We start from the raw sequence: 13,096 nt of genomic DNA on the forward strand, positions 1-13,096 counted from the left end.
CTGCCTCCCTTAGCAATTGTAGACCACTAGTCCTACTGATAGAAGATTCTAAACCTAGGACTGTTCTTGTCACCTTTCCTCCCAGGAATTGAAGGTTTTTTCATCCCTCAGCAACAAGATAGAGGTTTGATTCCCCTTCCTCAGTAGCTCAAGGCTTTTTCTCTGTGTGAGGGAAGGATCTGGACAGGGTGGTGGGCCTTCGTTCCTTTCTCATGTGGCAGCTAATTCCTTGTACCATTGAGAGAGGTTCTTGATCTTCTGCCTTGTTTCTTTTTCTTTTTCTCTACCCCCTCTGCCGTGTTTCCAGTTGTTTTCCTGGGTACCCAGTGGCAGTCTATGGAAAAGAGGCTATTTTGCCAGTTGCCTGGGACTCTGCAGAGTTTTCATACTGTCAAGCCACCCCACACTCAGCTTTAAAGTGATCCTTAAAATTTTACCATATTCTGCTTGTGTGACAGTAGTAGTTTCCTCTTGCTCTCTGCCACAAATGAGCCATTTCTGGTACCCTGACTTGTAAGTATTTGTTGATCCTTGGAATTCAGGCTAGTTGGTTATCTTGTAACTTTAGCTCTCTCACAGGTTCAAGAAAAGTTTTCAGTAACTTAGAAGTGTTATATTTAATTGACAGCATTCTAGGATTTTCCAAATCTCTTTCTGTTACTGATTTTAGTTTGATTCCATTGTGGACAGAGTACATATGTTGTATACTTTGGATTCTTTTAAATGTATTAAGACTTACAGTATGGTCCAGGTCTATCTTAGTGAACATTTCATGTACAATTATTGGGTGAAGTTCTATGACAGTGAGTGCAAGTTGTTTGAAATTGTTATTCAGATCATTTATACTTGCTGGTTTTGTTTATTTTTTTCTATCAGTTAATGAGAGGGGATGTTAAAAATCTACAACTATGATGGTGGTTCTGTTGATTTCTCTTTCATATATTTTCAATCTCTGCTGTTTTGGATTGTTGTGACTTCTTGGTGAATTAATCCTTCTATTATTATGAAATGTGCCCCTTTTCCTCTGGAAATGCTTTTTTTGAACCCTTACTTTAAGAGTAGCCCCCCAGCTGTGCAAGTTGGTTTGGGTTTTATTTATTTTTGGCAAGTCTTTGTGCATTCATGGTTTAGAGTTAGCAAAGGATGTAGGTGGAATTTGCACACAGATTTTGGGGCTTCGTCCTCTAGATTCCTTTCTTTGATTTTTTATTCCTCACTATCTGGCTGTGCTGGCAGCTTCAGTCTTTGTCTATTAAGACTGCTGTTTTCTGCTTGAGCTCTGTCCTCTACTTGTATCCATTCCTGTTTCTGTCTACTTTTGGTTGATCTCCAGTGTTTTTAAGTACAGTAGTTGTTCTTTAATGTATTGTCTAAAGCTTATAATTGTTGATGTTAATTATAATTGTTAATACTGATACAAAAGTATTCTGCCATATTTAGTACCAGAATTCCTCTAGTCTCATTTAATGTAGAATAGCTCCTACCTTTTTTTTTTTAAAATCCCTACTACCTTGATTTTTTGAAGAGTCTTGGCCAGTTTTCTTATAAAAGTTTCATAATCAGGATTTGTCTGATTATTTCCTCATGGTGATGTTTATTTAACTAGTTTATCTCTCCCTTGTATTTGCAATAAATTAGAATTTAGATTAGGAGACTTGATTGGATTTGGGTTAAACTGTTTTTACTTCATAGATCATATGTATGCCTCTTGTTGAGTTATATCATCAAGAATGTTATATTTCATTGTTCCAGTATTGGTAATGATTAGTTAGATCACTTAATTAAGATGGTGTTCTCCACTGTAAATATTTGTTTTTGCCTTTGTAGTTAGTAGATAATCTCTGGGGTGGTAATTTGCATCCTCTTCATTTTTCATATCTTGTCCAGATATCACCTCCTAAAGTTTATTCTGATCAGATGCCAGCACAGAACAACACTTAACAAGCATTAGCTGCTATTATTATTAAGGTCCCATATCCCAACCATAAATCCTTATAGTATCTAGTTTATATGTACCATATGCACTTTAATGATACATATCTCATACCGTGTTGTGGTTATAAAGATGTGTCTTTCCTTTCTAGATTTTGGGGTACTGACTACAGACATCACATCTTACAAATCTTTGTGTCTTCCATAGCACTTAACTAGCATTTTGCATATAGTAGGCACTCAGTAATTATTTTTTGTAGGAAGAAAAAATTAGCAAGAAAATCCCCAAAGCTTTTTTTTCTTTAGGCATTTTAAATTTCTGTCTTGAGTACTGATTAAATTTAATGTCAATTATACTTTCTCTTGTAGGTAAATGAGAAAACGGGACAGATTATACAGTATGATAAATTTTATATACATGAAGTACAAGAATTGATAGACATAAGGAATGATTATATCAACTGGGTCCAACAGCAGGCCTATGGAATGGTAGGTTTCCTGTGCAATTTGTGATTTTATTTTTATATATATATATAATGAAAATGAAACAATTGCTTGGTTTTGAAATGAGAATATTTTTTCAGAACTTTTATCCAGAACTTACTTTTTAAATAAAAACACATTGCGAAGGAGCGCTATATATTATTCAGTATTTATATGCAAATATTATACTTTTACCAAAGCCAAACCAAAGAGATGAATTACACTAGAAAAAAAAAATACTACAAATGTGACATGGATTTTTAACTATTTATTTTCCATGATGTTGCTTCTTACTTCTCCAGTGTTGAAAATACTGTCATTCTTCATAGTGGAACTCCTGAAAATGCATTATTGTTTTGAAACTGGTGCTTCAAGACTACCAAAGAAGGCTGGGTGTGGTGGCTCATGCCTGTAATCTTAGCACTTTGGGAGCCTGAGGCAGGTAGATTGCCTGAGCTCAGGATTTCAAGACCAGCCTGGGCAACATGACAAAACTCCATCTCTACTAAAAATACAAAAAGTTAGCTGAGCATGGTGGCACATGCCTGTAATCCCAGCTACTCAGGTGGCTGAGGCATGAGAATCACTTGAACCTGGGAGGTTGAGGTTGCAGTGAGCCGAGTATGTGTTTAGTTTTATTTCAGATTTTTTACATAAATGTGGGTGCATACATCTTTTTATGTGGCTAAGTCTTTAATAACTAGACACTATCCCATTAAAATAGTATCATAGTCTTATAAAACTTGAATTAGGTACATAAAATTTTAATGCAGAAATTGGTAAGCAGCTAGATACAAAATACTGAGGTTTAATACTCTTATTTGCTAGCCATTTTAGAATACTTGAGTCCCACTTTTCTCCACAGAGATAATGTAATATGTGTTCAGCAGTTATATAATAACTTTCATTGCTTGCTAGGCATCAGCTATAAGCTCCTTGTGGATGGGTACTCTTGTTAACTAGCACCTCTGACAGTGTCTAGAATATGTCTAGTAAGGACTAAAAAAGTACAGTAGTTTTTGAATGGCAGTCTGGTTAGTACATACTGTTTTTAGGATACTCCCACCTCCCGGGATCAGGTTGCTTCTAGACATCTTTTCCTTCCCTCCTGTACTTGGGTCTGGACTAGGAGAGACTCATTGACTTTTCTCCTGAATTACCTTGAGGCTGGATCAGGTTTATAGCCATTCTATAGATTTAGGTCTACTCACTTGCTATTCAACAATGAGAATCTGTTATGTAACAGGCACCGATTTAGGTATTAAGAAATACAGTGCCTGTAATCCCAGCACTTTGGGAGGCCGAGGCGGGTGGATCACGAGGTCAAAAGATCGAGACCATCTTGGTCAACCTGGTGAAACCCCGTCTCTACTAAAAATACAAAAAAAAATTAGCTGGGCATGGTGGCGCGTGCCTGTAATCCCAGCTACTCAGGAGGCTGAGGCAGGAGAATTGCCTGAACCCAGGAGGCGGAGGTTGCAGTGAGCCGAGATCGCGCCATTGCACTCCAGCCTGGGTAACAAGAGCAAAACTCTGTCTAAAAAAAAAAAAAAAAAGAAATACAGTGGTGAACCAGACAGATTAGAACCTTGTTTCTCATGGAATTCATAATCTAGTGGGCAAGATTGACAATAGTCAAACAAAGCAAAAAATACCAGCTAATAATATGTAGTATTAAAATTGAGGCGACTTAGTAAAGATAGGTTTCAGAAAAGACTTGTCTAATGAAGTATGAGTGTTAACCTGAATGACAAGGAGCAGCCCTTTAAGATCAGAACAGAAAGAATTTCAAGAACAATGAACATTTAGTAAAAGACCTTAGGTAAAAACAAGCTTGACAAGATAGAAAGGTCAAAAAAAGTCAGCATGGCGCAGTGGCTCAGGCCTGTAATCCCAGCACTTTGGGAGACCAAGGCTGGCAGATCACGAGGTCAGGAGTTCGAGACCAGCCTGGCCAACATAGTGAAACCCCATCTCTACTAAAAATGCAAAAAATTAGCCAAGCATGGTGGCAGGCGCCTGTAATCCCAGCTTCTTGGGAGGCTGAGGCAGGAGAATCTCTTGAACCCAGGAGGCGGCGGTTGCAGTGAGCCAAGATCGTGCTATTACACTCCAGTCCAAGTGACAGTGCAAGACTCTGTCTCAAAAAAGAAAAGAAAAGAAAAAAGCCAGCATGGCTTATGGGAGTGAGGAGGGAACAGAGAAATGGGCAGGGGCTAAATCATAGAGAGTTTCATAAATTAGGGTTAGGAATTTGGATTTTATCTAAAGTACTACAATAAACAGGGGAAACAGTCTGATCATTTTGAATAATCACTTTGTTGGTTGTGTACAGAATGGGACAGAAATGAAAAAGGGAAACCCATGAGAAAACTGTATTTTAGTAGATTGGGGAAAGGAAATTATACGTTTGACTAGGATGGTAGTTGTGTAGATAGAAGAAGGTAACGGACTTGGAATACATCTTGGAGATAAAAGAGAATCTTGGAGACAAAAGGAAGATAAAAATTACTGATGGACTGGATATGAGATGAGGAAAGTAGAGAAATCCACAAAGATTAAAAAGCAGGTGTGGTAGAAGGAAAAGTAGGAGAGGGAAACCAAAATTTAAAAATGAAAGAGAGACTGTTGAATGCTGCAGAGGAGGAGGATAAAACCATAGAACGTGACAGTGAATTTGGTTACATGAGTGTAATCTATAACCTTGATAAAACCATTCTAGGGTTGGGGTGTTACAAAGAGAAATTTAGAGGTGAGGAAGCCATAACAAAGTATAGGCAATACTTTGAAGAGGTTCTGCATTGTAGAGGAGCAAAAAATGAAGTGGTAGCTGGCATCAAGGGATAATTTTTTAAGAAAGAAAATAATTAACTTCAGCAGCATTTTGAATAAAAACTTTCTTTTTCCTTCATCTCTGACCTAGGTAAAGCTTCTCAAACTCTTTCTTCAGAGAACCTGTGAAGGCAGGAGAAATAACCTATCTCTTAAGGATTCAACCTTCCCTCAGCAAGATTTGAATGGAGGCTAATTTTCTATCTTTAAATGCAAATTTTGCATCATGAGCATAATAGATATTTATTGCAATATAAAAGAGATCTAATTTATTTGCCATTGAAGAAAATTTATTCTTCAGGAAATGAACTTTGTTCATACCAAGACTTTGCATATATACCCTCACACACCAACCAGGGTACCCTAGGTCTTTTAGCAGTATTTTTGAAAGGCTGCAGAACATTTGGAAGGATATGCAGACCCTTTTAAAGAAGAACAATTTCATAAGGAGCCCAGTGTTCACCTATATATCATATAAATATATACACACATTAAACTAGTTCTAAACTCTAAACTAGTGTTTAGCTCTTTAAAGAACTCTAAGACCACAACAAATTTATAATTATAAATAACATTACAGGCCAGCCACAGTGGCTCATGCCTGTGATCCCAGCACTTTGGGAGGCCGGGACCAGTGGATCACAAGGTCAGGAGTTCAACACCAGTCTGGCCAAGATGGTGAAACCCCATCTCTAAAAAAATACCAAAAAACTGAGCCAGGCGCAGTGGTGTGTGCCTGTAATCCCAGCTACTCAGAAGGCTAAGGCAAAATCGCGTGAACCAGGGGGACAGAGGCTGTATTGAGCTGAGCTCACGCCACCACACTCCAGCCTGGGCGACAGAGTGAGACTCCGTCTCAAAAAATAAGTAAATAACATTACAGTCTGGGCACAGTGGCACATGTCTGTAATCCTAGCACTTTGGGAGGCTGAGGTGGGCAGATCACCTGAGGTCAGAAGTTGTAGATCAGCCTGACCTATATGGTGAAACCCCATCTCTACTAAAAATACAAAAATTAGCTGAGTGTGGTTATAGGTACCTGTAATCCCAGCTTCTTGGAAGGCTAAGGCAAGAGAATGGCTTGAACCCAGGGGGTAGAGGTTGCAGTAAATTGAGATTGGGCCATTGCACTCCAGCCTGGGCGACAGAGTGAGACTCTGTCTCAATAAATAAATTAATTAATTTATAAATTGGAAAATTAATTTATTATGGAGAATGTTGTGATGATTAGGAATTCTGGCTCACAACATAAATATGTATCATGAGGAAGCAGAGTAACTTATATAAGAGTGTCTGATCTAGTCATTTCTATCCTTGGGAAATTACTTAATTTCTCTGAGATTTCATTTTTTTTCTTTTTTTTTTGGAGGGGGGGGGAAGGAGGAAGGGAGGAAGGCAGGAAGGGAGGGAGGAAGGAAGGGAGGAAGTGAGGGGAGGGAGGGAGGGAAGGGAAGAAAGGAATTCAAGCAATGAGAGAGACATTGCCAACCTGGATCTAGAGGTTTACAAGTTGATTTCTTTTTTTGAGAGAAGGAAAGAAAAAAAAATGAGTAAAGGAGAGAAAGAAAGAGGAAGAGAGAGAGGGAGGGTGAACAGAAATATTGCTTTATTCTGAAAAAAAAAATGGGTATTAATAATGGCCAATCAATGTTTCATTTAAACCTATGAGTAGGTGTGATGTGGTATTGACAAGAATGTATATTTTGTGTATTTGAAGTGGAGAGCTCTATAAATATTTATTAAGTTTACTTGTTCCGGATCTGAGTTCGAGTACTTGATATCCTTATTAATTTTCTGTCTCATTGAATCTAAGTCTCTATGTATCTGGGTGTTAGGATCGTTAGCTCTTGTTGTTGTATTGATTCTTTTACCACTATATCTTTGTTGCTTTAAAGTCTATTTTATCCGATATGAGAATTGCAACTCCTGCTTTTTATTTATTTATTTATTTATTTTTGCTCTCCATTTGGTTGGTAAATCTTTCTCCATTCCTTAGTTTTGAGTCTTTATGTATCCTTGCATGTGAAACAGGTCTGGATGTAACATGCCGTTGGGTTTTGGCTGTGTCTTTTGATTGAGATTTCATTTTCTTTTCTGTAAATTAGGATATTAGTACCTTCCTTAAATGTTTTGAGAAGATTAATTTATATGATCCCTGTGAAGGACTTAAGAGTAATTTCTGGCACATAGTTAAGTCTTTATAAAATGGTGATTATTGTTGCTGGCTACGTCGACACAAGCTACAGATTTGTCAGTAGCTTTTATTCTGACATGTCTAATAACTCTGTTCTCTTGCTGCCTTTCTCTATGTGACTATAATGAAACATTTGCTTTTAGAATGAGTTGTGATATTCATTTGGTCTTCACTTATGAAGCACATCATTTAAGTATAAGGTCCTAGGCAATTACAGAGATCCTGTTTGGTACCAGTTTGGTTATATTTAGAACCATTGTAGGCCTTGAAGATTCATGGCAATACTGGGATTATAAATGGGTTATCCTAATTTTGGATTTTTAAATCAGCCTTTAAATTATTGGCATAAGACCCAAAATTTAAAATTTTTCAGTCAACCTTTCAATTATTGGCATAAAACCCTAAATTTAAAATGTTCCTATTGCACTCATACACCCCCTAAGAATGTATTCTCTGGGATCTGCCAGTCCAGTTTGAGAAACATTGTCGTAGAGAGTCATATTTGCCTGGATCACAGTGAACTGTATCAGATGTTCTTTTATTTATAATTTGTTTTTAGTAGCTTTACCTTATTCTAAACACTGCAAGAAAATTTTGTCTCTGCCGTAATCTTGGGTTTTCTTTTCTTTACCTTTCTTTCCCAGTCAAGGATTTAAGAATCCATCGGGTATACACTTCCCTGATCCCTAAACTTTAATAACTAATTCCATGAAATTCTTGGCTTTCCTTGTAATATCATTTTGTAATGCTAAAACATCTAACTTTTCATCTCATTCCCTTCCATTCTCCATCCTGTTTTTACCTCATTCCCCTTATGTGTTTTTGTGAAGTCTGCTTGATTCTCTTAATCTTGCCAGTTACTATATAATCTGTGTTTTTTTCCATGACACTGATCTCAATGAATACAATTATTTTTTCATGTGGATTCCTTTGCTTTTTATCTCTTTTTTTCCCATCTACTCTGATCTCTTGGCAAAATAAAAGAGCATGTGTGTTTTTCCTCTCTCTTTTTTATCTTCTGCTATGTAATGATTTTCTCCACCTTCTAGGTACTATCCTCAGTATCCTTATCCTCTTTTAACTTTGCTTTTACATTGTTTGTAAAGATACCTTATTGGTTACGACCAAACTCTTTGTTCTTTTTTGCTTCCCTTCCTAATACTTTTAGTTATTGTTCATGCATATCCTCATACATACCTAGTAAAAATTGACTAATTTACAATAAAGTATAGAAAGGTCTATACTAGGTCTGTCTTGTTTGAATTATGATGAGATTCAAGTGAAACTTTTTTTTTTAATGCATATACATTTTTTCTAAAACCGTGTATACCTATTTGAGATGTATGTCAGATACAAGTAAGTACTAAGAAAGCTACTATGGTAAATTGGTGAACAAACATTTTACAGTCTTTGATATTCTATATAAGTAATAAATCTTATTTTATATTAATTATTCTATATGTATAAATTATCACCATATTTGTTCTACTGTGTTAAGTTGTTTACTCTGGGCAGATGCTGAGCTACCAACATGATGTGTTCATCAGCAAAATAGGAAGATAGGCTAATATAACAGCTGGGTAGACCAGTTTTGGGAAATTATACCAGTATCTAACTTTCCTGGGTTAGATTTCTTACCCATTTAATAAAACAAAGAAGTTGACTAAAGTAATGGGTGCTTTCTCACAGCTCAGAAAAGTTCATCCTTGTTTTTTAAAGCTCCCTAGTCATTTTTAGTGGCATTAATATTTTGTAGGGATCCAGTAATAAGTAATGATTCTTAGGCTGATCATAATATCATTTTTTTCCTTATATATTAGATTATCAAATTATGTTTGTGTATTTTTTATATTCTTTATGTTTTAGAAGTGTCTTTTTATTTCTCTCTTACCTAATAAGACCCTTCATGTTTATTTGAATAACTTCAGTAACTTTGGTATCCTTTCTTTGGGATAGTAACTGTTCAGAGAAATCCCATGTTATGCCTTTAAATCAAGATGACACCAGCAGTGCCAGGGTGCTGCATCTATTTTATCTTTAAAAACTGGAACCATTGATAAAGAGCAAATGAAAGTAAGAAAAAGAACTGGAACCATCAACCATTTATGTTAAAAACGGCCTAAGTAAAGTCATAAAACCCCAACTTTTGAAATTTCCTTTAGTCCTTTGTTACTCCAGCTTCTAAGGCATTGAGTAACCATGCCCTAGCTACACATGATGGTTCAAGCCTGTAATCCCAGCACTTTGGGAAGTCAAGACAGGGGCAGATCATTTGAGCTCAGAAGTTCGAGACTAGCTTGGGCAACATGGTGAAACGCCATCTCTACAAAAAAACACAAAAATTATCCAGGCATGGTGGCACACCTGTGGTCCCAGCTTCTTGGGAGGCTGAGGTGGGTGGATCACTTGAACCCGGGTGGTGAAGGTTGCAGTAAGCTGAGATCGTGCCAATGCACTCCAGCCTAGAAAACAGAGGGAGACCCTGCCTCATAAACAACAAAAAGGCATGCCTTAACCCAAGTTTCAGGGTTCCCACTCTAAAAACAGCTAACAGTTAGTGCTTGAGTTTATGGATTTGGAGCCAGTAGTAGCTCTCACATCAAGTGGTATGCTGAATTTTTAGCAGTGGACCTTTAGTTGACTTAAGACGTTTTTGTTATCCTGTCCACATCCTGCCCCTGTACCCCTTTGTCTTTTTTTAAAATTTCCATTGGAAATGCTACTATGATGCATTAAATTTAGGCCACCTTGCAACTCTAATATTTCCCAGAAGAATTTATTCTTGCTTAGCATCTACTCTTTTAAAATTTTTGAGCCTTTGTCTACAATTCTTAATCCTTAAATTGAAATTTGTAATAATTATCTTAATCTGGTTTTCCCTTTGATGCCTCTCTCTCCTAGAAAAATGATTTTATCTAATGTCTAATCATCCCTCTGTTTCTCAGGTTTTTCACATGTCATATTATTTTTCATATTCTTGCCAGTTCACATCTTTCTCCCCAAATTTTTAGTGTAACCGAATCATACTGTGCTTAGTATGGGGTTAGTGACACTATAAATTCTAACATTATCTTATTGACTTCCCCAGTGGATAATGATATGCATAGCCTCTATATTTATTTACATGTAATGATAAAAAAGATAACACATACTTACTAATATTTCATTACTTAGCTAAGGATAAAATTCATCTCCCATACTATGAACTTCCTTGGTATGTAGTATAGTTATCAAGCAGGCCATAGATGAATTTTTATAGGCTTTTTTTTTTTTTTGCTTATTTGAACTTTCTTAGTAGTAATACCACTTTTTAAATGTCCTACAAGAGGAATATTGGTGATGTGAAGGCTGTGCATGTGTGAGTACAGGGGTATATTGGAAGTCTCTGTACCTTCCTTTTAATTTGCCGTGAACGTAAAGCCACTTTAAAATAATAAAGTTCTTTTTTCAAAAACATCACACAAGGTATACTATAAAAGGGTTTCAAATATTCTTTTATGTTGCCTTCCAGCTAAACTGAGTGTAATCTAAAAGGCTTTTTTGCAGAACAGTCTCTAAAGACTTTCATCTTGTTTACACTGCCAGTAGGAGCACTTACGTAGTAATAACTTGGTACTTGGAATTTTTTTAAAGAAACTCTTGTCAATAATATTACTCCTCTGAATAGGATGTTTTGCTTATGCTTACACTGCTTTGGCTTTACTTAACACAGTATAGTGAGAGAACCCAAAGTCTTTGCTAATATCTTAAATCCTCCAATAATACCCCAGTGACATGTGGGAACTTAGTCAACTACAAAGTTAAAGAGAACATTCCACCCAAGACTGCCTTCACCTCTGATACCAATTGTGAGTTTAGGGAGGGTTCCCCAAGCTACTCTCAAGTTTGATAATTTGCTACAAGGCCTCCCTGAACTCACTGAAAATTGTTACACTGATAGAGTTTATTACAAGGAAAGGATAATGGGTTAAAATCAGCCAACAGTCCTTTTGGCCCTCTGAGCAGCACCATGACATTTGGCAAGAACAAGCACCTTATGAAAGGTGACAAATAAGGAGCCAAGAAATGGTTGTCTACTTTCTAAAAATAATTGGTATGGTATGAAAGTACTTGCTATGTATAGTATAAGAAATACTGGAGAAACACTAGTCACCAGGACTCAAGGAACCAAAATTATATCTGATGGCCTCAAGGGTTGTGTGTGTTTGAAGTGAACCTTTCTGATCTGCAGAATGATGAAATTGTGTTTTAAAAATTCAAGCGGACTACTGAGGATGTTCAGGGCCAAAACTGTCCAACTTCCACAGCATGGATCTTACCCATGACAAAATGAGTTCCGTGGCCAAAAACTGATAGATCATGAAAGAAGTTCATGTTCATTGGTCAAGACCACTGATGGTTATTTGCTTCGACTGTTCTGTGTTGGTTTTACTAAGAAATGCAACAGTCTGATACAGAAGACCTCTTACTCTCAGCACCAACAGGTCTGCCAAATCCTGAAGAAGGTGATGAAAATCATGATCCAAGAGGTTCAGACAAGTGACTTGAAAGAAGTGGTCAATAAATTGATTCCTGACATTGGAAAAGATAGAGAAAAGGCTTGCCAGTCTGTTTATCTTCTCCATGCTTGACCTTGTTAGAAAAGTAAAAATGCTGAAGACTCCCAAGTTTGAATTGGGAAAACCAGGGAGCTTCATGGCAAAGGTAGCAGTTCTAGAAAGGCTACTGGAGATGTGACAGGTGCCGAAGTTATATGAGCAGATGGATGTGGACTACAAATCCAAGAATCTGTTAAAATGTAGGCTTTTAATGGTGACAAATAAAAGGATCCATCTGTGAAAAAAAAAAGTCAGTCAAAAGAAGCAGCACATAGGACAGAGTCTGGAAAAGATATCAGAGGCAGAGCTTCTGTTGTCCTTTCCTTGTAGAGTCATGGATGAATTACTTTCCTGGCATAGATGTGTGACAGTACAGAGCATTTCCAGCCAAGGAAGCGCACCAGAACCCTGATACCCAGAATTTTTACTGGGGTTCAGTCACATCCTGCTCATGTGGTAACCTCTAGTTCTCAGCTCTTCTGGAGGCAGAACTGACAGCACATGGCCGAAGCCACTATCATAAACCACAGTGTCCGGTGGCTAAAGCCCCAGGCAAACAAAGACACTTCTGTCAGGCATGGTATTCCACAGGTCTGTAGGTCGCCTCCCAGTAACCTAGGGCAATGCCCTGTCTTCTGGGGTAAAATTAATTCTTTGCAACACAAGACACCATCCGCAAATTTAGTAACATATTTCTGAAGATTCTGGTACTTTACACAAGTCAGCTCTGAGCATACGTGGAAAGGTTCGTACGTTTCTGTTTAATAAGTTTTCGTTATAATTTCCACTATTACTTCCTTAATTAATATGTCTTTCTATTCTCATTTCTTTTTGCTTGTCAAGCCTTTCTCTCCTGTATTTTCTGTCTTAATTCAGTTTTAAAGAACGCTTAATGTAAGATACCTTATGTTTTACTTTTTTTTTTTTCTGTCAAAAACAATTTATGGCTTATGTTTTCTTCCTGTCCATATAGCATTTTAATCTACTAAACACTGTCAAACATTTTGCTGAGATTTTAAAAGTCTTAAAGTCTGAGAAATGCTTTTTCCGTTTTTGG

At 36.9% G+C, this 13,096-nt stretch overlaps 1 protein-coding gene across 15 annotated transcripts in view; it reads left to right on the forward strand.

Annotated features, from left to right (window-relative positions):
• Nucleotides 1–13,096, forward strand: part of HERC4 (HECT and RLD domain containing E3 ubiquitin protein ligase 4) — a 157,261-nt gene that overhangs the window by 106,430 nt on the left and 37,735 nt on the right. For all 15 annotated transcript variants that reach the window (XR_013524948.1, XR_013524950.1, XR_013524949.1 and 12 more), the window contains one exon: nt 2,302–2,421. Coding sequence is in view for 12 of the 15 variants with exons in the window: in XM_078345821.1 (XP_078201947.1) it covers nt 2,302–2,421 (120 nt within the window). In the remaining 3 variants the exon portion in view is untranslated. The remainder of the gene's footprint in view (nt 1–2,301; nt 2,422–13,096) is intronic.

Source organism: Callithrix jacchus, chromosome 12, assembly GCF_049354715.1.
Source record: "Callithrix jacchus isolate 240 chromosome 12, calJac240_pri, whole genome shotgun sequence".
NCBI classification, from domain to species: Eukaryota; Metazoa; Chordata; class Mammalia; order Primates; family Cebidae; genus Callithrix; species Callithrix jacchus.